The 23,281-nt window shown below is 41.6% G+C and overlaps 5 protein-coding genes across 6 annotated transcripts; 3 read left to right on the forward strand and 2 right to left on the reverse strand.

Moving 5' to 3' along the window:
• Positions 1-282: 282 nt before the first annotated feature.
• psma2a (proteasome 20S subunit alpha 2a) lies at positions 283-4,746 on the reverse strand. The gene is made up of 8 exons (XM_079164755.1): positions 4,681-4,746; positions 4,083-4,159; positions 3,660-3,792; positions 3,226-3,348; positions 3,041-3,122; positions 2,426-2,499; positions 1,335-1,392; positions 283-1,242 (listed from the first exon to the last, which is right to left on the reverse strand). The coding sequence occupies exons 1-8, from the start codon at positions 4,719-4,721 to the stop codon at positions 1,126-1,128; spliced, it is 705 nt and encodes a 234-aa protein (XP_079020881.1). The 5' UTR covers positions 4,722-4,746; the 3' UTR covers positions 283-1,125.
• A 688-nt stretch (positions 4,747-5,434) lies between these two features.
• Positions 5,435-7,230, forward strand: mrpl32 (mitochondrial ribosomal protein L32). The gene is made up of 3 exons (XM_079164144.1): positions 5,435-5,597; positions 5,845-6,041; positions 6,616-7,230. Exons 1-3 carry the CDS (start codon positions 5,495-5,497, stop codon positions 6,865-6,867), a joined length of 552 nt encoding a protein of 183 aa, XP_079020270.1. The 5' UTR covers positions 5,435-5,494; the 3' UTR covers positions 6,868-7,230.
• Positions 7,231-8,904: 1,674 nt separating this feature from the next.
• On the forward strand, positions 8,905-10,564 carry LOC306700375 (uncharacterized protein). The gene is made up of 2 exons (XM_079165384.1): positions 8,905-9,184; positions 9,655-10,564. The coding sequence occupies exons 1-2, from the start codon at positions 9,051-9,053 to the stop codon at positions 10,010-10,012; spliced, it is 492 nt and encodes a 163-aa protein (XP_079021510.1). The 5' UTR covers positions 8,905-9,050; the 3' UTR covers positions 10,013-10,564.
• Positions 10,565-10,769: 205 nt separating this feature from the next.
• ccdc127a (coiled-coil domain containing 127a) lies at positions 10,770-14,470 on the reverse strand. Of its 2 annotated transcripts, none has more exons than XM_079165285.1 (4): positions 14,408-14,470; positions 13,760-13,894; positions 12,925-13,169; positions 10,770-12,821 (listed from the first exon to the last, which is right to left on the reverse strand). In XM_079165285.1, exons 2-4 carry the CDS (start codon positions 13,887-13,889, stop codon positions 12,375-12,377), a joined length of 822 nt encoding a protein of 273 aa, XP_079021411.1. In that variant the 5' UTR covers positions 13,890-13,894; positions 14,408-14,470; the 3' UTR covers positions 10,770-12,374. The 2 variants fall into 2 exon arrangements, with proteins under 2 accessions (XP_079021411.1, XP_079021410.1); XM_079165284.1 differs by having other exon boundaries at positions 13,760-13,897.
• A 285-nt stretch (positions 14,471-14,755) lies between these two features.
• On the forward strand, positions 14,756-21,906 carry sdha (succinate dehydrogenase complex, subunit A, flavoprotein (Fp)). Its single transcript, XM_079163850.1, has 15 exons — positions 14,756-14,821; positions 15,529-15,621; positions 15,889-16,050; positions 16,178-16,321; positions 16,773-16,937; positions 17,029-17,177; positions 17,327-17,451; positions 18,877-19,045; positions 19,159-19,354; positions 19,462-19,633; positions 19,860-19,978; positions 20,116-20,227; positions 20,639-20,769; positions 21,055-21,168; positions 21,302-21,906. The coding sequence occupies exons 1-15, from the start codon at positions 14,759-14,761 to the stop codon at positions 21,386-21,388; spliced, it is 2,001 nt and encodes a 666-aa protein (XP_079019976.1). The 5' UTR covers positions 14,756-14,758; the 3' UTR covers positions 21,389-21,906.
• The last annotated feature ends 1,375 nt before the right edge of the window (positions 21,907-23,281 follow it).

Raw genomic sequence — 23,281 nt, forward strand, 5'->3', positions numbered from 1 at the left:
CACATCTACGATGCAGCTCATTTCACTATTTGACTACTGTTGTCATTATATCAGTCATGGTATATTTCTTTAAACATAACGTGGGCGGAGGGATACAAATACAATTTGAAAAGGTGTGCCGGTTGATGTTAGAGCGCGTTCTTCTACCAACTACTACACTCTAGCGCGCGCTCATTATGTACACACAAATGATGTACTGAGAACTAATGTTTTACACATTTAACGACTATGAAATTGCTAGAAACTGACTTCCAAATAAAAGCAAATTAATTCAAAACAGAGTCAATATCAGCTCATCTTTTATTTGAATAAGTGACAGATACCAGAAGAGAAAATACAAACTCTAGAATTGTTTCTAGCCTGAAAAAAAGTACATCGTGTAAAACTGCTGTACAGGCAACCAGATCCTAACTGTAAAATCACAAAGCTTTCCATTGCCTCCTCCCTTTTGTTGATCCTAATTACTAGTGTTTGAGAGATACTAATGAAATAACTGTTAGCCTCATTACCAGGTTAATGTTTTGATTTTTGTTCATCCAAAGGACATTTGTCACAATGGTTACAAGTAATCATATTTTGAATACATGCGTAAAGTAACAGTGCTCGATTTGTAATCCGATAGCATTGCCTTTGCAACAGTAATGAGAAATAGGAAAATTGAAGGATTCAATGAAAGACTTGAGATTTCACTCATCAGAGGCCACATTCCTCTTCATATGCACAGCAGCCAACTGTCACATGTCACAGTACCAGGGTATGTGTTCGACAACAAAGCCAATTAGTTATGTGATAAAAATGAGTTTGCCATCTCACAGCAACTATGGAGTTTGGTCAGTTCAGTTGTGAGTGGACGCCACATGAGCTGTGCACACACACACACACACAAAGGATGTCATTTCAAGTAAATTAGGTCTGGGCATAACCCCAAACAGGAGGTCTGATTCTACGAGCTCACATTAATAATTTGGATTATAGGGAAGTTATAGCCGTTCATGTTTTCAGGACAGAAACACAATGCGGCCAAACTCTCTGAATAACTGGTCTACAATAACATGACACTGTTGGCTACTGTGCTGTTACGTCTTGAAATGTGGCCAGAGAGCCCCGTCATCGGGGAGGGTGTGTTCACGCGATGGCTGCCAGGTAGTCCTTCACCTCTGCTGGGGTGAGTCTTTTGAAGCCCGCCTCGTTGCAGATCCCCACCTCAATGTTCTCCTCCGTCATCTGACCCTCAAAACTCTCCTGAAACACAAAGACAGGAGAGTGTAAAATGACTGATAATAAAATGAGATGGATTCCATACCTCAGGTATGTTTTTAGAACAAACGTCATACCTTCAATGTCAAGATGGCTGTGTGGATGGCATCTTCCAACTCCAGATCGTTGTTGTACCTGGAGAACAAAAACAAAGTGGTCATCAAGCAACCTGTGTAGTGTGCATCAAGTAGAATAACTATAAGAGTTGTGAGTCCACTGAACCAAACACCTCAACTATGTGCACCCATGGTGTACTGTACATCAGCTATTCACCACTGGGCTGCCATCTAGTGGGCAAATGAGGTACTGCAAAAGTGTTACTGCATGAATGCAGGGTCCTTTACAAAGCTAGTTATATGTATATAAATGTGTTCAAGAATTCTCATTGGAAAAAAAACAAAACAATGAAATATCACCACAACACATAATCGGGTAGAGACAAAACTGTTCTGCTATTGTTGCATAGCTAACGTTCCCTTGGATACAGTGATCTGTTTTGGAACCTAAAAGTGGTGTGGGAGAAAACCCTGCACCAGTAGAAGCTGGTGGTGAGGAATTATGGCCCTAAATACATAACATTTGTATTTATAATGGCAGGCAGTGATGGGTGAGCAGCATATTTATTATATATTTATCATTACAGCGGACAGACGTACACTTTATTATGAATATTTATTTATTTTTCTCCTGTATTTGGCAAGATGGTCTTCAGAATTTTTCTACAATCAGATGTGGGCCTTAAGTCACAAAAAGTAATTTTCTGGGAGCATGCCTCATTAGAATCAGGTCCTACACACCGCGGCTCAAGTAAAACGTCTCATGGTTTTACACAAGTGTAATGAAGAAGTTACCGTCCTGGTTCATCTTCCTTGTGTGACAACTACAAATTCATTGAACTGGATAGTAAGGCTTCCACGCTGGACACTGAGGCTCTAAATCAATCTGCAGCAACATTGAAAGTGCTTTAAACGGTATAAATAGTTGTTTTAGATCAGTTTTGTAAGCCTGAGTTCATATCGATGTGATAGCCATCATAAACATAGATTGTTGGAGATTGGCCACTGAACGTCAAAAGTACTAATCTCACACATGTATACATTTGCTGTTCGCAAAAGATTATTTAATTATTTTCATTAACAACAAGATGCTCTTTAGTGTAAAATCTTACCTTTTTTCAAGGAATGTTTTTCCATTAACGTAGTTCTTTCCCATGGCGGTGGCTTTCCATGCAAAGTATGCACCCTGCCAGTCAGAAACACAAAGATGAAAGTTATGCTTCTGTGACGGCCCCGATGCGACCCGGGCCCAGAGCTCCACAGAACATAAAGGTAAACAAAGCTTCCAGTGTTGTTCCCCTTCTTCCCTGTCGGCACCTGCCGACCCTTTAGCTTTACTTTATACTCCACAACACCTCATTATTTGTCATGACCCACAGGCCAGGTTACGACACTTCTAAAGAGCATTATAAAAAGTTTGAATCCCTGCAGACTGAGTAGAATAAGTGCTGGACACACTCCAAATAGACAGGATGTACAAATAAATCCAATACTTAACTGTAACAAGTATTTGGAGTGGGTAACAGCACTTAACCACCCTGACATCTCATAAATATAAAAGTATTAATTTCCATAAGGAGATTGATGAGTAGTATTATTACAGCAAGGCAGGGTTAGTCCGCTGTCAAAGCTCTTTTAATAGAACATAATTACTCAACTTTGAGCTGAAAAGAGTAAAGTAGTTGAAGACATGTTATAGAAATATGTAAAATAGTAGTACAACATACAGAGGGGTCTGACTGGAACAGGTAGGGGTGGTCTTCATCCCATCCAGCTATCAGCAATGAAACACCAAACGGACGCACCCCACTGGAGGAGAACACACATTCAATTAAACACAGATTAGATACCAACTATAAGGTGACGTGTCTAGAAGCAATGTGTGTATTAATGCATCTTAGTGAATACTCACCCAGACTGTGTGTACTCCTGCATTACAGAGGCCACTCTCTGCACAAGCTGACCTGTGGGGATTGGCTCCTGGTAAACCAGGAAGTACTGTTGGGCCAACTTCCGGGCTCGTCGCACTAAAACCCTGCAAGGAAGACGCAACCAATGAATGTATCTGTTCATGAGGTTCAGTAGTCAGACGAACGCTGGTGGCGTCTCCGAGATGTCTCACATGTCTCACATGTAGAGCCAACAAAGTCCTGTAAGATGTTAAAATATGCGAACCCTCCAAATAAAATAGACCCGATACGGCTTATATTGTCGTTTTATCTGCTTATGATCAATGAACAAACATCTTCCTCTCTGTAGTGCATTTAAAAACGGTTGGACACCACACAGACATTGCTTGTCCACAGTTAAGACACCCAAGATGCTGTTTTGTTTTCACTTCCCCACCTGTAGTCGGGCCCCATGCCGCTGTAGACCATGCCTATGTGTTTGGTGATGGGCTCCACTTTATGGACGCTCTGCTCATCGTACAGAATGGACTTTTGTTTCTTCTCTGTTGCCAGGACAACTCCATTGGAAGCTGAAAAATGAAAGAATATCACAAACAGCGTCGTCACATGCCTTCACGTTCAAAAGTCTGGAGAAATACCGCTTATGGATTGGCAAGACATTAGTAATGCTAATGAAAGCAATTTAGCTGCAATTGAGCATAATACAGTATTGTTGCATTCTCTGATAATCAGACAAACTAATGTGTTATGTTTCCTCATTTAATCAAAGCTTCTGAATTCAAAAGGTTGTCACTTCTTTTGTCAGTGATGATCTGTGTATGGCTGTATTTGATCCACTCATCACCAGAACTCTTCATACCTTTGATGCCGACTGAAGGAGCTCCGGCTGCTACAGCTGCCAGCGCATATTCAATCTGGACCAGTTTACCAGAAGGGCTGCAGGAAGAAACACACGATGGTGATGCTGCAGTACTATGCTGCGAGACGGAGAAAACTCCACAAAGCTACATGCAAATAATATTTAGTTTATCCCGATTAACACAGACGAAACTGAAAGCAAAAGCTAAAACAACCGACTCATCTGAGCTAATTCGGCTAACGTTAAGCTAACGTTAAGCTAACGTTAGGCTACATGTAGCATGTACACGGGACTTGTTTCGGTCTATTCAGTAAAACGCGCAGAAATAAAATCTATTTGGTGAGATTTTATCATCGACATTAGAAGAAAAGAGTCGTTTCATTTAGAAACACGTTAACAGACAGGCTAACAGTTAGCCGATTCATTCCACTATACCCGCAATGACATTGCATCAACTACAATGGACCCAAAAAACACTCTTTTCACATCAAAATGTGAAACAGTGCACACAGTTTATAAAACTGCTGTTTAACAACATCTTCAGAATGAAAGTTTAGATGCTATTTTAAAGTTGCATGGCAATTTTGATCAAGTTTACCTAAATGTGGTGAGGGAGAAACTGTAGCCTCGTTCCGCCATCTTGTTCTTCTTCTTCTACTCTGTGTTGACTGAAGAAGTGTAAATGCACTGTAGGGGTTATACTGCCCCCTAACATCTGAACACACAGCATGTGGACTACGGAGTGTTTGGGGGGATAGTTATACACCTTATTAATTTAGGAAGCATGTAGACAAGATAGCTAGATGTATTATTCATAGTTATCATTAATAAAGGACCAGTGCCAATATATAGACAGTGCCAGTAATCTGGTGTTACAATACGAGAGAAATTACAAATTAATCTGGATTTTTTTAATATCCCATATCATCTGTATCAAATTATTATCTGAAATCAAAGTATACAAGAATATTGAATTATTATTACAACATGTATTTATTGAACAACTTTATTTTACATCCTAAAACACATTCTAAAATGTAAATCAATTAGATTGATTAACAGGCAATACTGTATTGATATAGATATCACAGTATGATATGGCAAGATATTTTAAAAACATCGCTTTGGAACTATAACATGTAGGGACAATAGACTATAGTTCATATATAGTTCAGACTATCATGACAAAGTATAAGATCTCATATGAAAAAATGGTTTGCAGCATCTGTACACTAAAGAGTGAAGTTAGACATGTGGCCGCTAGGTGGCGGTAAAACGCATGAATTAATCTTGCCTGCCGGATTTAAACAGAAGAAGTGCAGTTTGTTGTCGCTGTTTGATGACGTGTTGGATCTCAGTGACCGTGAGCTGTTTGACATGTTGGCCGGAAAAGAAGCGTGCTAACAACAAAAATGATGAATATAGCTGCGTTAGTTAACAGCCTCAGATGCTCGTTGCTACACATTGAAAGCAGACTTCTGCAGGTCGCCGGACTGACGTTAGACACGCAACTGGGTGAGTTTACTGACTGGAGCTCAGGACGTCATCTAACGTTACTGCTGATGGTGGTGACAAGCTGTCCCTGACTGACTGACACACACCCTCACACACACTGTATTTCACCGTCTTTTCTTTTTATTTCAGTGTGATTTTAACACAACATTTGAACTCGCTAGCTTTGACTACCTCCTCTTTACAATCTCTACATTTGCATCATTGGGTTGCAGCTATAAACAGGTATCAATGTGTTTCCTGTGTGCAGCTCCAGCTCTGGCAGTGAATGGCCCCAGCCTCCTGCCTCAGCTCGACAGGGAGGATGAGATGGAGGAGCAGCACAACTCGGAGCAGTCTCCCGGCTTCCTAGACGGCATCCTGTGGATGGCTGCACCCAAGAAGAGGCGCACTATAGAGATTAACCGCACCAGGAGGAGAGCTGACAGCAAACTCCTAAAAGTCAAGGTACACTGTGGATCCTCTCATTTCACCCCAAAAACCTAACTTTAATTGTTTGTGTCTTACCTAGAGAGCTACTTACTATCTATACTGAATGGGAGTGATTAGAAAAGGTTTGGGGATATCTGCTGTAACTCACCCCTGTACATTTAAGCTCAGTAGCATTTAGTTTGTGTCATGTAAATCTTTAAAAACTCAAAAGAAACATATTTTTGCAAATATAATCAGATGTTTACTCCAATAAAAGCTGGGTAGATGCAGCACCAACAGTATGTCAACAAATGACTTTTGGCATGCATACACACAACAGATTATTTAAACACTTAAATGTTATTTCATTCTTATTCAATACAGGGAAGGAATAAATGTCTCAGAACCGTTTAATGGCATGCCGGTATCACCGGTTGATATTAGCTGCTCCTTAGCTGATCACACATAGATCAACATTGGTTTATATGTTGGCCAATAAGTAACAAGAAATAGCAGTTACTTTAAAATGCCGTAGATATGTGAGAAGTAGTTTAGAAACGGTCTTTGCATAACGTGTTTCACCCACAGTTTCTCTCCCTCCCTCTCGCAGAACAACATCGAGCCGTGTCCAGAGTGTGGCCACTTGAAGCAGAAACACATCATGTGTGGCTTCTGTTATGCTAAGGTGTGCAAGGAGACGGCTCTTATTCGTCAACAGATGAAAGCGATGGAAGGCGGCCCGCTGGGGGCCCCGACCGTGGAGACCGTCGTCCTGTATGAGGGCGAAACACCAAGTGAGCTGGACAAAGACAAGAGGATAGTGGAGAGGGGCAGGAAGAGGCCCGCCTGGTTCAGCTCATGATGCTGAGATATTAATGCTGTGTGTGATACATAGCTTGAGTTTGACACAGGTCACACACACACACACACACACACACTGATTCTTTATATGATGTAGAAAACAGCATATTTTGTCCAGTCTGTTATTCAGTAAATGAAGGAGGCTGTTGAATCAGTTTTGTTTCCTTAAAGCAACTGTTTGATCAGCACTGATACCAGGAGCTTTGATAAATTCTGCCACGTCAGACATGTTATCTGTGAACATACTGTACTAGATCAATGATGTGTTGGTTTGGGGCTCACACAGCCTCAAAGTTTTGTAATTGTTTCAACTCGTATTTCATATTTACTGTAAATTTGGTTGACAATAAATCCATTATTTGAAAAATAAATATTGTGTATCTACTTTGTTCACCGTTTTAAAATAAGTGAGACCATGCAATGTACAGGGCAATGAGCTTCCACTTCATGATACAATAAGAAACCACTAAATATATATATTTATGAACTGTGCTCTGATGTTATTAGCATAATAAACGGATAAAGAGTTTAAGCATCCTCTAACATTGTATTACTCTGATTAAACCTGAATTATGTGGCTCAACTTCAACCTTTAAATGGATGAAAATTGAATGGAAAATAGGTAAAAGCTGGTCATTAGTGACACAAAAGTGTTTTTTTTAATCTTAGCCAGGGATGAAGAAACCACATGGCATGTGACGTCAAACATTTAATTAAAAATCTGCAACGGATACATAACAAACATGTATATGACTACTAGTGGCGCAACATTACTGCTCATATTAAATAACATTCATTCATATCAAATATTCCACATTAAATGACTGGGCTGTAGAATTGGCTGCTGGTGGTTGAAAACTAATTGCCACTTCTGAACTTGAAGAGATTCCTGTTTTTGTTTATGAATGTATGTTTGCGTAGCCACAGCAACGTCTGTTCGTCACGAATCAGCATCAAACTCAAGTCGTGAAGTGCTGGTTCTTGTGTGTCGGGAACAGACTGTTTTTGCTGGGATGGGTCCAGCATACCTTCCAGGGCCTCAGTCACACCATCACACACCCTCTGATTCAGTTTCACCCTCAGCTTTGAGGAAACTGGCGTTGCTAGCGTCCTCCAAACAGACGGAGTAATCAAGGTTTAAAGAGAGTCACATCTTCAAATGAGCTTTAGAGCTGTGAACTACAACGAATCATGAAGTAAGTGAAAGTAATGAAGTGTGGAATTGAATTGCTTTATCAGTAGTTACACATACAGAAGTCCAGCAAGGTCTTTTACTTGCCTCCCAAACTTTTTTTCATATCCATCACATCTGTAGAAGGTCTAATCATTACAACTCATTATTCCACATTCACAGAGAGTATGAGAGATACAGCGGAGAGTAAACCATTCACAAATCAAATGCACAGTCTCTGTGGTGCCAGAGAATGTTTCTAAAACGTAGTCACAAGCATGGATTTTGCAGTCGATTGCCTGACTTTGGCAGGAGCAGACGTAGCTGTGGACTAATGAGTTGGATTATGACTGTCAGTGAGTGATCTGATTGCCCTCAGCTGTTTCCTTCCTGCGACATGTGGTCTATGTGAGAGACATTCGAGGAGTCGGAGGATACTTTTGTTTTGACCTGATGGGATGAATCCTAAATCCATTTCATTAGATTTCAAGTTACATTTCAAGTAGATTAGTAATTTCACACATTTCCACTTATAGTATGAATGCAAACACATTTCCATGATCAAACCCAGACCACAATGCATAGAATTATAAGGTTGACTACGGAAAGCGATTTCTCTTTTTATCTACAGGCACATGATACAACACAAATGAGCTACATAAACAAAATGAGTGGGGGTTTCATCTGGTTGCCCCATGTCATGGAAAGAGCCACCGCTCATTTTCACATGAAAACCAAGCTTCAGGATGCCTGGAGTGATGACATTCACCACAAAGCGATGCAGAGGAGCAGAAATAGCAACACGGCTGGGTATTTAAGACGTTGCCAAACACACTCACGTCTCAGACTATACTTGGTACACACACAGAGATACACACATCGATGATGACAAAATGATTTGATCGCTTTCTGTATCCGTTTCTCTTCAGTCAAGTCGGACAGCAGTGAAAGTGGACGTTTGGTCTTGGCACACGCTCGCTTACTGACAGTTACGCTCTCAACACAATCACACCATGCACTGTGTGAGCAGAGGAGGCTGCTACCTGGTGAACTCCTACTGTGATCTGCAGGAGGAAAACCAGAGGAGGAAGGAGAGCTACGAACAATGCTGGCTGAGCCTGGTCCTTGAAACGAGGCCACAATACAAGTAGGTGGTTGAGATTCAGCTTTGTTCTAGATTACGTTTTGTATGAACCACTGCAATACACTGGTTTCTGATGTATGTTCTCTATTCTTTTTTAAGTATTTGTAGATTTATGTGGCGTAGTGCTCAGTATGTTGTGATAAGCAGGATAGAGGGTCAAGGACAACAGAGCAGGACGTGTACTCATTATATTTTTATGGTAAACACATAACATGTACGCTGTATTTTGACTTAGAGCATAATATTCATAGTTGGTCAGAAAACTGCCGCTGCACAGCATTGTTTGGGTTGAGACTCTTGGGTCACTGCAGGTATGTCGCCTAAAGAAAAACACCTGTAACGTGTCATGTGCTGTGGTCAAAAATGTGACCAGCTTCAGAGTGTCAACAAACAAAGAGCAGTGAAGCAGCGATCTTCTTCTAGACCGGATAAAGACATCTTTTTGTCTGGTGTGTGTGTGTGACATGTTCCAGGCTCACTCTGTCAGAGACGGACAGCATTCGTAGAGAGAGTTACAAGCAGCAACAGGTGACCGACTTCATGGTGGAGAGGAGTCCCAGCCAGACACTGAGGCTGGGCAGCAACAGCAGAGTCACGACAGAGCACCAGCTGCCCTTCTTCAACACCAGCCAACAGCATCATGCTGCATCCACCACAGGGGGCACGGAACAAAAGCCAGTCGTACAAGGGGAGGGGAATAATGGAGGGGGTAAACAGGAAGTGACAGCCATCACTCAGGACCTCAGCAAACCAGCGAGAGTGAACTTCAGAGCCTCGGGTCTGATGATCTCACCGAGGGAAATCTCTCACCGGGTGAAGAGGAGGGAGTGAAGCAAGGAGCTCAGAAAGTATAGTGTGGCCTTTGTTGCCGTAATTTACACATCGATATTAAAAACAGAAAGTTGTACATTGTCTAACTATCTTAACTGTGACATTTGAGGAAATATGCTGCACGAGTACTGTTTCTATGTAAGTAAAATATATCTAGGAAACATGATGTTTTTGGTATCATCCAAACAAAAGACCTAGACTTCAATTACTAAATCATTTCATTTAAAAAGTTGGAATCATGCTGAGTTGATGAATCATGTGCTACACTTTTCAAAACAAATGCAATGATAACTGCACTGAAGGCATGAACACATTCTGACACAGGTTCTTCACAACGCTTGTAGGCTACGTTCATCATTGTCAGTGATTTCCATGTCAAACAAAGCTTCATGAAACAGTGTCTGGAACCTCATTTTACTGGCTTAGGTGACATTAAAGTTAATAAAACTGTCCTGTTAGAGAAAATACGACAAATAGCTTTACATACATTGGCTATGATACGGTTGGGACTATGGACAAGATGAGTGTTCTGTAATGCACCAATTATTCCCATGTATTCCTGTTGCATACTGTTTTTTCCATCATGAGCTTCCACATAGCTTTCATAATAAATGCTCATTCTTCAGGATACAAACACAGCGGCAGCACCACCCTGTGGTAAGACAATGGCATCGTAATGGGACCTGATACTATACTTTGCTAAATGTAACAGTACTTTTTGAGATTCTTATGAGAAAACAAAAACACAAAATGAAGTTCTTAAACCAGGAATTTATTAGGATGATTTCACAGAGTGATTAGAGTCAGTACATTTCAATTCATGGCATCATATCCAGCACTTGATCACCAAGTTATGGTCAAAATAAAAACACAACAGCATAGAGAAGCTTGGAAGGCGTATAGAAAAAGCTACAGCTTTAGTTCATCCTTTCCTTACAGTGGTGAAGTGTGAAGTCAAAGGTGCTATTTGACTACTCTTCAGAGCAGTATTGTGGTAAAGCGTTGCAGTACTGAGCACTACTTTGTGCTCTATTCCCTTATTTAGATTCACATGCACCTTCAGCGTCCAGTCTCCCTGATAGTTAAAAAGCTCCCACAAACCTGCATAGAAGACTAGATATTTAAAACCAGTGATCAGAGACACTATTCTATTGGCTTCGGATCACGTATCATAAATGGTTACACACTACAGAGAGTAACGAGAGATGTAATACAATCAAAGGAAAACCTGGAAGTCCCACAGATATCAAGACAAATACCTCCAATATTCCATCGACGTATTAATGCACGGTGTCTACACACTACAGAGAAAGACGACAATAACATTTCCATCAAAATATTGTTCTTGTTAAGGATTGCTGGCTGTTTGGCTCAACACGGTAGTTTTCATTGTGATTCATTTCCTTCCTGAAGAAACTTGCAGCAACAAAGGGATGTGTAATATCACATCACATGGGGAACAGTTAATGGGAACTCTAAATTCATACCCGAGGTTAAGGAACATACATTTTCCAGACCAACAAAATATGCACTTTGCAGTAATTCATGGCACTCAAGAGAAAATAAACAAAAAAAAATCCAAAGGGCTCGATGGAAAACATGTATTTAACGTCAGTTGTTTGTCCAATATGGATATCCCCTGAATGATCCATGTGCATTTCCATCATTACACATTTAATCACACAGTTAATTTAAAGCTAATGGGAGTTAAAGGCAGGGTTGGTAATCTTCTTCAGAAAGATTTTTGATATTTTTTGAAATTCTCGTTACATCCCGACAGCGATCAATGAATTAAATGATCTGACAAAAAATAAAATAAAATCTGGCCTCTGTGGCGCTACCTGCCTGCCTGCGTTCAGTCTTTCACAAGCTGCAAGCTTGAGCACTAAAGATAGCCATGTTTGTTGTTTATGTTCATATGGCTGTTTTGGGGGGGAGTGGCTTTGGTGGGAGGGCTGAAGGGACGGAGTGTCAGTGTTGCAGACTCAGCAACTTTCTTGCTAAATTTAGCAACTTTTGGAGCTAGTGCTGCTAGCAACTCTTATTTGAAAAAAAAAGTTGGCAACACTGGGCTGTGTTTTTCAGTTGAATAATATTTTAAATCCAGCGTACTCTTGCTAGTATCTCAAGATTACCAACCCCAGCTTTAACTGGGGATTCTGAAGTAATAGTAATATCTCTGCATGCTCAAAACCTGACTTAACACCCGTTCTTTACACTGAGATGAAGGGAGGAACTTCCAGATGTTGGACATTATCTTATTGGGGTTACGTCTTGTTTGTTTCCATAACATCCCAATCACGTTAAGATAATTACACCAAGAAATACATGCATTTTCCATTTCTGAGCCACACAAGGTTTGTCACTTTGTTTGAGAATGGAATTTTCCTCCAAATATAGCCTCTTCAGCTCTCTTGTGTTTCTGGACAGTGACCTGCAGCTGCCAGTACTTTAGGTACACCCACATGAGGCTTCCATTCTTCCTCTTGTCCATGTTTAGCAAGTCCGCACAGTGCTTATCTCTCTTAAAAATATCCCTCAGGTTGGACTCTAGATCCAGTTCCGCTCCGATGGGGTCTTTGACGACCTTAAGCAGCATGTTGTTCTCCATCTCCAGCCGCTGATCTCGAGGTTGGATGAGGGAACAGTAGGCATTCTGGCGCTCCACAAGCTGACCCTCTAGCTCCTTCAGAGTCGTGGTGGCTCGCCGGTGCCAGTCGTTCTCTCGTTCCAGGGCGCGATGCAGCACGGCCCCTGCAGCGCCGGACGCTACCTGCCTTTGCTTCTCTTCCTCCAAGGACTGGCGCTCCTTATTAGGGAGAAGACAGTGTTTTGGTTTACGCAGGAGAGGCTACAGGTTTGAAGGGAAACATGCACAATAGCAGTAATGGTTTGCAAGGCAAGATTTTTACCTGATTCAACTGTTTCCGCTCTTCCATCAGCTGCTGGCTCTGGGAGATCAGGGCCAGTTTGTAACCTTTGACCCTCTGTCTCTCCTTCTCTAGCTCCAGCTCTAGCGTAGCCGCTGCCCTGCGCCTCTCTGTCAGTGTGTCCCGGTATCGTGCCTCCATCTCGCTAGTTAGTGTGGACACGTCCTTGTCATACTGGTCTTTGACCTTCTGGATCTCCCTCTCAGACTCTCTGGTCCAGATCCAACCTGAGGGCACGGTGGGACTTGAGATATATTTTTGGATATTTAGGACGCTAACCTGTTTGGTCCGATGAAACCAAACCCTGCAGCTTTTCATTGGATAGTCCAGTTTGTTTAGGCTGGTGGGCAATATCAAACCCTGGTTCGGATCAACAATGTGAACTGAGACTGCTTGAAAAGGTTGGTCTTAGTAACACTTAGATATTATTATTATTATATACTTATATTATTTTTCGTCATAATGCCCAACCCAGTCACAGGCAGGTGGTAATAAACCATCGGAAGAAGGAGGACATGTTTTCTTATAATGTCTACCTTTGTCATTTGACAATCTCATAAGAAAAGAGACCCAGTGAAGATGCATATTGTACATTTATATAAGACTGTACACTTCCCAGAGAGTTAGACACTAATTTGACAAATTAAAGCAAAGAAAAACCCTCCACACATTTCAGAGGTAACGTGTGTACCTCACACAAACTCAACCAGCTTTGCAGGAGCACAGCCACCAACTATAGATGCAATGGCTCACATGTCCTCCTATGTCTGTTACCTAACCTCAGACACACTCTACATTATGCCTTTGTGTAACTTACGAAATGCAGCCAGTCCCAGCATTGGGACCAGCAGGGCGTAGTTCCATTGGTTACCATCACCGGCCCCCGCCCCCCGTCCTCTGGGGTCTGGTTGGATGTTCCATCTGGGGGGGTCATTCAAGTTGTTCATGGAGACTGCTGTCACACAAACACACAGGGAGACAAACACATCAGTAATAACGGACTCCTTTTGAATTTACAATATGAAATATGTTTACATTTTGCAACACAATCTGATGAGTAATGGTGTTTATCACTGACAGCAGCTAAGTGTCAGAAGCAACACATTTACGAGGTGGCTTTGCTATAGACATAACCAGACACTTCATTTAAATTAATTAATTTAACTTAATTGCAAAGTCTCATGTTTCAATAAACACTGAAGGTCCGAGTATCCATTTAATTTGTTTCACCAAAACACCGCGACAGGCTGCAAAAACAACACCGGTCTGACGTGACTGGAAGTTTGACATTCCTGCTAACCATAAACAAGGCTAGCTATGAGCTAACAATGCTAGCTAGCGTTTAGCTCGCTGGCTCATGCTTGCTAGAGTATTTAATACATAAACATAACACGGGACATAAGAGTTGTGTAAGTCCGACTGCAAGACTGCGTACGTCTGTTAAATATATGGTGCTGTGTCTCACCTTGAATGAAACGTCTAGGTCACTTATACATTTGTTCCTGCACACCCTGCCTGCTTACTCAACATTGCGCTGGAGCAGTCCATCTTTACGGACTGGGGGTGTTTCATGGAATGTCCCTCGTATTTGGACCCCATTATGTGTTATAATAAAATGTTGTGTGTATTCGTATGAATGCATTAGTAGTAATAAGAATTATGTTTTCCCAGTTTAATCGCGTTAATAAGGGTTTTAAGGAATACCCATTAGGTGTGATATGAGTGATATCCCCCGTTCTCGGAGAATGGTTTGTCCCATTGCTACGGAAAATCTCATCCTCCAACGTTGCTCAGAATCGCTCCTTCAACTGACAACATGGCGAGTGTAGGTGTTGCCTCCCGACTCCTCTCCAAGAGGGTGCTCTCTAAAACAAAAGCAGTGAGTATTAGTTGTTGGATACTAAATCTTTCATATATCTATATGTGATCTGGTTATGTGTGTTGATTGTTTTCTTTTTTTCGCAAGGGGGAATTTTGCCGCACAGCTTTCGTAACCCACAGATTCAGACTTGCGTAACCCATGTTATGTAGCTTAGGGTGTTTCAATGTGACACCACGAAGAAAAGCTATCCTGCGAGTTCAACTGATTTTTATATGTAGCCGTGCCATCTCTATTTGTTTCTCTTTATACATAGAAAGTAATGTTTTCAGAAAACTGCCAAGTTACTCGTGGTATTCCAACATAGTTATACAAGTCCCTTCAGTTGCCCTTGTGGTTGTAGCCGCTGTGCGTTAGCTAGCCATGTGTTAATAGGATGCAATGCAAATCTCTTCAAAGGCAACTGAACACTAACATAATCTGACAATGATCAGACCATTGTTGAGTAAAAACCTCCATCAGTTACAAAGTGCGCTAGATGTAAGTGCTAAATGATTACGGATATTAATGCTATAGTATCGACTGTTATACAAGTGTTACAAGTGATCTACATTTAAAGCTTTCTTTAATATGGGAAAAAACATAGCAGTACATGCTTATTAGAAGAGTGTGTTTTCTATAGGCAAGCAGCCATTAGGATGATCAACGTGGCAATAGTTCTCTTGTTTGGTTTCTCCATTAATATCAATTGTTTTCTTTTGTGCCAGGTCCCTGCTGCTGCTGCTGCTGCAGTTCAGGGATCCAGAAACTTTCATTTCTCTATCTATGGCAAGAAGACAAGTGCCAAAGTATCAGATAATGTGAGTTACGTTTGCTCTTTTTATGTAAGGTTAACATTTAATAGGGTAATTCGTGTGGATGCATGATAGGGTACAGTATTGTATTTTGGCTTCGAAATCTTCTGTGTTTTTACATTTTGTTGATGTAAACAATAATGGCCTCAAACTGATCTTGAACTATGCATATTTAAAACACTCTCTGACTATAGGGATTTCCACTATGCACAAGCAAGCGGCTCTTACTTAATTGGATGTTTTTTAGTAACTTCTCTCCTTCATTGTTTTCAGATCTCTACTCAGTACCCAGTTGTGGATCATGAGTTTGATGCTGTGGTGGTAGGAGCTGGAGGAGCAGGCCTTAGGGCAGCTTTTGGCCTGTCCGAGGCTGGCTTCAACACGGCATGCATCACCAAGCTCTTCCCCACCAGGTCTCACACTGTCGCTGCACAGGTATAATAGCTCACGTTCTGCATTGATTAGACGGGGCTTCAGCAAACCCACAATGCAGATGTATTATACAAATCCAAAGCTTCATAATCAATTGTGTTAAATTATTGAATATTAACCTGATTCACAGGGTGGGATCAATGCAGCTCTGGGGAACATGGAGGAGGATGACTGGAGGTGGCATTTCTACGACACAGTGAAGGGATCCGATTGGCTGGGAGACCAAGACGCTATTCACTACATGACCGAGCAGGCACCTGCAGCCGTAGTGGAGGTAAGGTCTCACACGCGCACGCGTGCACATCAGTGGTTATGTTCACTGGCTTTTTGGCACTAAAAAAAGATTGTAAGTCATTAAATTAGAATATACAACATTCAATTTGGGGAAAACATGTTTGCACACAAGAGTACTTCTTAGTCCAGAGTATGAGATTTGTAATGGTTAACATGTTAAAGCTGCATACAAAAATGAAAAGGTGGGCGAAAAAAGCAAACAGAAAACAAATGCAAACAATAAACCATCTATTTGACTTGACACTATGTAGACGTATATGTGTGTGTTTGGGGTGTAACGATACACACAAGTCACTGGGCGATACATAACAAGAACAAATGCATGGACCGTTACAGTTTGTATGAGCTGTTAAGAGAACTCATTTTCATTCTGGCGTCACACCATCACAAAGGCTCTTTCCAAATCTCAACAACATGCTGCTCTTTTCCAGCTGGAGAATTTCGGCATGCCGTTCAGCCGCACTGAGGATGGGAAGATCTACCAGAGGGCTTTTGGGGGTCAGAGTCTCAAGTATGGAAAAGGAGGCCAGGCCCACCGCTGCTGCTGTGTAGCAGACAGGACAGGACACTCCCTACTGCATACACTTTATGGACGTGTAAGTCCACACACCTTCTCCATCATTTCTTCTACTCGGCTCATACATAAAGTACCATGAATTATCCTTTAACCTTCTGTCTTCTGTTCAGTCGCTTCGTTACGACACCAGTTACTTTGTGGAGTACTTTGCCCTGGACCTGCTGATGGAAAATGGAGAGTGTAAAGGAGTGATTGCTCTCTGCATGGAGGACGGATCTATTCACCGCTTCAGAGCCCAGAATACTGTCATTGCTACTGGGTAGGTATATACCATTCACTGTTGGCAAAAAAAGAATGAATCATTAATCACCCTTGCTTCAATGAACTGCCATAGTTTGACAGTCAATATGAGACGAAGCACAAAAGTATGTATGAAAGTTTATAAATGAGTTATATCTTTCCTTCCAGGGGTTATGGAAGAACCTTTTTCAGCTGCACATCTGCCCACACTAGTACAGGAGATGGAAATGCAATGGTGACCAGAGCTGGCCTGCCCTGCCAGGATTTGGAGTTTGTACAGTTCCATCCCACTGGTAAGAAAAATTAACTTATTAAACCCAAGTCGTAAAGTTGTCCTACTGACGCGTGAAGGCAGCAAAGTAAAAGCAGAATCTTATTTTGAAAGGCTGCATACCAGCAGCTACATACATACTTAAAGGACATGTCTATATTATTTATAGCAATGTCAACTAGTAAATGTATTCTATTAATGAACGTTCAAAGTCTTTTATTTTATTGTAGCTGTAAAGGCGTGTTAAGACTAATTGTATCAACTGTGTTTCATTCTCAGTCTGTTTGGCAGTTATTGCCATTCTCCGTTCCTTTTTGCGTTTTAATTTTGCCACGAACATTTTAAGAGACACTGAGAGGTGTAAGCACTGATTACCTCTGGCGTAATGCTTGGACAACATGTTAGTGCATTAATTCAATGCCTTCTGTTCCATTTACTATATGGGACAGTAACGTATCTTGTTTATTTACACTCAAAGGACTTTCAAGTTAATGAGTCAGTCTGGCATACATTTATTTCAGCTCCCTAATTCTGGGCTGATCCATGAGTCTGTTCAGGCCTCCCTGTTTACATTGAGCTCCAAAAACAGCTTGCTGTTGCATAAAGACAAGTGGTCATCTTTATTTTTGTTCCTGCTGGACATTTGACACCAGACTCCTGTCACCCAGTGATGTGGCCTGTTGGAGGAATCCAAAGGCTGAGCCACTGCAGAGTTTTCTCGCCTTTCTATATGTGATGCACCAACTTTGCAGCATACCTTCTTTATACAGTTTAAATATCGAAGGGATCCATAAAAGCCTTTGACTGTGGAGACTGGAGTATGCCATCAGAACGATTACGACTTTCTCATTAGTCAGCCCATAAAACTAACACTTTAATGTGAGTACACAACACGAGAACGAGAACGAGAGCCAAGATCATAATATCAAAATGTTTTTTTGTTGTAGAACATAATAAAACAATTAGAAAGATCTTGATTCCTTTTTTTTAACAAATGCACTGAATGAATTTGAGCACTAAATACAATTTGAGGGTAAAAAAATTTAATGTAAATAATATACACATCACTGTTAAGTAAATAACGCACACATTTTAGTTTTTATTGAGACAATATTGTGTCATAACAAAGTTTTGAGGATTTTATGTACACAATGTTGACCTTATGCCTCTTTGCACTTGCAATGTGGTTCAAATCTATGACATCATACCGAGGATGACGTAATTACTATGAAGTATTTTCCTTGCAAAGATAACTGCTTTTTAATAGTTTACTATTTATTCATCAACACAAACAAAGGAATAAGGTGTCGAACATAAAACACAATTGTTGTACTAAAAATCCAGGATTAAGCTCAAAGTTATCTTACTACAGCACAGCTATTTTGAGTCTGCAATATTCATATTCACAAAGAGTAACTGAACTGAGTCCCTTTTTAAACCTTTACAGGGATCTACGGAGCTGGTTGTCTGATCACAGAGGGTTGCCGTGGTGAGGGAGGGATCCTAATCAACAGTGAGGGAGAGCGCTTCATGGAGCGCTACGCACCCAATGCTAAAGACCTGGCCTCCAGAGACGTGGTGTCCCGCTCCATGACCATTGAGATCAGAGAGGGCCGGTAAGGGCAAAATATATACGTGTGTGAGATATAACCTGCATGTGAAAAAAGTGTTAATCCATGCAAACACACTTACATCGTATCTTTATTCCTGTCTGTCTTTGTTCCCCCAGGGGTGTTGGTCCAGATAAGGACCACGTGCACCTTCAACTTCACCACCTGCCTCCCCAGCAGCTGGCCACAAGGCTGCCTGGTATCTCAGAGACGGCCATGATCTTTGCTGGAGTTGACGTCACTAAAGATCCCATCCCTGTCCTGCCCACCGTTCATTACAACATGGGTGGAGTACCCACCAACTACAAGGGACAGGTCGGTAGAGTGTGCACAGTCGCGTAGATCCACACACATCTCCTCCTCACTCTCTTTTAAGTACTTCACCGACAACGTGACACGCCTTTTGTTTTTTTTCCTAACAGGCGATTACTCATACCGACGGAAAGGACAAGGTAGTTCCTGGACTGTACGCCTGCGGCGAGGCGGCATGTGCCAGTGTCCACGGTGCAAACCGGCTGGGCGCTAACTCTCTGCTTGACCTGGTGGTGTTCGGCAGAGCCTGCGCCCTCACCATCGCCGAGGAGCACAAACCTGGTGATGACCAGTTTAATTAGAATGAAGAGTATCTTTAGTTCTGCTTTGATTTTCTATTTTTTTCTTCATATTTGACACTACAATGTCTGTATCAATCAAAATAGATCAATATTAGATATCAAATAACACCACTACGTTGTCAACATTTGAGAGCTTTACGGACAGGATATCTGACATCGGGAGTACACATTACCTGCTCACTCTGGTGTTGTTGTTTCCTCTTCAGGAGAGAAACTGTCCCCTCTGATGCCCAGTGCAGGAGAGGAGTCTGTGGCCAACCTGGACAAGATGAGGTTTGCCAATGGAAGCATGAGAACCTCCGAGATCAGGCTCAACATGCAGAAGGTACACACAAAACATGCACACAAACAAAATGAGGTCGCTAACATTAGAGCCGTATTCTACTGCTGTGTTTCCTTCACTGAGCCCTGCAGACACTTCTATAGACGAACTTAAATCATCCGTCTCTTCTTCCCTTACAGACCATGCAGGCCCATGCTGCAGTGTTCCGTACCGGCTCCGTTCTGAAGGAGGGATGCGACAAGATGGACGCCATTTACCAGACCATGGATGACATCAAGACCTTTGACAGAGGTAATGCACCACTGTCTGTTTACAGTTCCTTCTGCCTCTTTCTGCAAAGAGGTGCCATAGTATTCATCATGGCTTTAGGTCATTTGTTCAAGCTCAATGGACGCCTACAGGGACGGACTTGATTCCAACACGCTTCACAAAAACAATGCATTTCTTGAAGATCTATGTTTGTGTTGCAAATGTGCTGTGCGTTACCTTTGTAACAAAATTAGGAAACTATAGATTGCAAAGTACTCAAAAGCCAAGCGGTTGAAAAAAAACTTCTAAATGACGACGTACGTGCGGTGATTGAGTCATTTAGAAGCTGCGACGCCTTGTAGGTCGGAACCAAAACAAACCAAAACAGCTCCTGCAGTATTACTCTATGAAGCACTGTAAGTGATAAAATGACTTCCCCCCTCTCTCTTCCAGGCATTGTGTGGAACACAGACCTGGTGGAAAGTTTGGAGCTGCAGAATCTGATGCTGAACGCCGTCCAGACCATCCACTCTGCTGAGCAGAGAAAGGAGAGCCGCGGAGCCCACGCCAGAGAGGACTTCAAGGTCAGTTGGACCATACTTTATCTGTGTATATGCGTTGCTTTATCCATTGTTTTGTTTTTGCAGTGATTTTTCCTCTGCTTCGCCATTCTGTCACTGCTCTCCTTTTCTTTCTGTTATTCTCTGCTTACCTCAGATTTAGATCAATCACCCACTGTTTGCTCCTAACATTGAATCCATCGCATGATCTGTCCTTTTCTAAACGGATTTTGTATTTCTTTTTGTGTTTGTGGATAACTGGGTACATAACTTCTCACTCTGACATTGTTTTTCTTTAATATATTCCAGGACCGTCTCGATGAGTACGACTTCTCAAAGCCCCTGCAGGGTCAGGAGAAGGTGCCCTACGAGCAGCACTGGAGGAAGCACACTATGTCCTACGTCGACCCTAAGACTGGAAAGGTACAATTCCACTCAATGTGTGTGTTCTAACACTTACAGCAGGGATTTAGGCTGCTGTAGTAACCATCATTAACTATGCAGGCCTTAATAGTCAGTAATATGTGATTTATCCATTGCTTTTGTCTCATCACAGGTGACCCTGGAGTACCGCCCTGTTATCGACCACTCTTTGGACGAGCAGGTCTGTGCCCCTGTCCCTCCTGCCATCCGCTCCTACTAAGAAGATCTCCTTTCCTCTCACCCCTTAGAAGCAATCCACTCATTTATATAGCTATTTATGAAGATGATGATGATATCTGGGACAAGCTTTGCTTATGGTTGCACATGTATCCATTTATGATGGTTAAATACAAATCTGTCTTGTCTTTAAACTCCACCTCTTTGTCTCACCTTCCTTGTTCCTCTGTGTGTTTTGCCTTGATTTAATCTGCATGCAGCACATAGATTTCAACATGGTTCTTGTATGTATTATGAGGCACTTTTCAGCCTCCAGCTGAAGTACAAAAACTATTCATCAAGTGTTGCACCACTTATGTTTGGTTGTCTGTGATGACCCCACACTCACATTTACAAGTCTTGTGTTGCATTCTTCAATTATAACTTCTCTCCTTTCGCTTTCTAAAGTGTCGAGATGGTGGAAATGATTGCAATTTGAAATACACACGTATGGCAAGCCACACAGGGATGTTATAAGTATGTAAATATTGCTTAAATGTACAATAAACATAACGAGTTATACTTCATGTACTGTCCTCACTCAGTATGGCCTTCAGTCTGTGATGCTTTTTGTGATACTTCATGCGTGTGGTCCAAACAACAAAGTACATCTATTTCACGTGCAGTACACAATCAGCTGATAAACTTAATTGACCTTAAGTTATCTGTAATTCTTAACTCCTAAGGTTAACCGAGTTAAGCAGCTTGATGCGTGTATGTATTTAGCCAAAATATGGTGTCACATCTGTTGGTGCAATGGCTTCTTTATACATTTGGTATTGCTGTTGCTTTCTCTAAACACACAAGATAAGTTCCAGTAAGGGCCAGTGATGTAAACAAGGATTTGTAGGTTGCTGACCAGTGTTGTTCCAGAAGCAATGATTTGTTCACCAACATTGGTGCCAGCTCTAAGTGCTTCAAGAGCACTTGAGATAAGTTTCCATTAAACAAAACTGTGGAATGTAGAATTGATGGGAAAAAATCAACTAACTGGAACTCCACGAATGACTTTGAAGGATGTACTCTGTGATGTCACTTTACGTATTGTACTGTATTTAATCGCTGAAAGGGAGACTTCATTTGTTTGCCTGTTTATAAAAAGGTTTGACTTTATTTTCCATTTGTACTTATTTGCATATGTTCAATAAAGCGTAGACTGTATAGAAACAAGACCTTTTGGCTTTTCTTTGACCAATGGGCAGGGAGTGGACACAACACAGACACCTGCATATTTTAATGCTATGCAGTAACAGAGCCCACATTTACATAACAATGGTGAGCTTTGTTCAGACTATCTCAGACACACGTTCAATCTTGTACTTTTCTAGTTGTATTGACTTGCATGTTTATTGTGTCCAATGCTTGTTTATGGCCAGTGAGAGGCAGCAGACAGCACATTGTTGAGCCGGAAGCACTGCAGCAGCATTACAGGGTTGTTCATGAAAAGCATGTGTTCTCTACGGCTGCTCCCTTGTAATGCCTGTTCCTTATCTTACCGCATCAATATTGCTGTTTAACATTCCAATAAAGGGAAGTAATATGGCGAGTGGTGCAGTCCTATTACAGCACAGCTGTTAACCGTGTTTTTACCTTACTGGAAATTCTGCAGGAGGAAGTTGATAATCACTGAACAAACAATGAAGTTACCTGATCCCGATTCATATCCTGACCAGCTGTAGAAGCCAAACCCAGAAAGGTCAGTGCTGAAAGGGATGGAGGTTGTGTGCACCCTCCCTATTAGCCCAAATGAAAGGACACAACTGGGTTTACCTTTGTGCCACTGCCTGTGTTGAATCAGCTCCTAGCACCTGTACCTGTATGAATACTTTCTGAAACATGATCAGCATGGTGTGATCTCATGACAGAAAACCGTCAGTACACCACCACTGAAAGCAAA

Source organism: Pholis gunnellus (assembly GCF_910591455.1).
Source record: "Pholis gunnellus genome assembly, chromosome: 8".
Classification (NCBI taxonomy): Eukaryota; Metazoa; Chordata; class Actinopteri; order Perciformes; family Pholidae; genus Pholis; species Pholis gunnellus.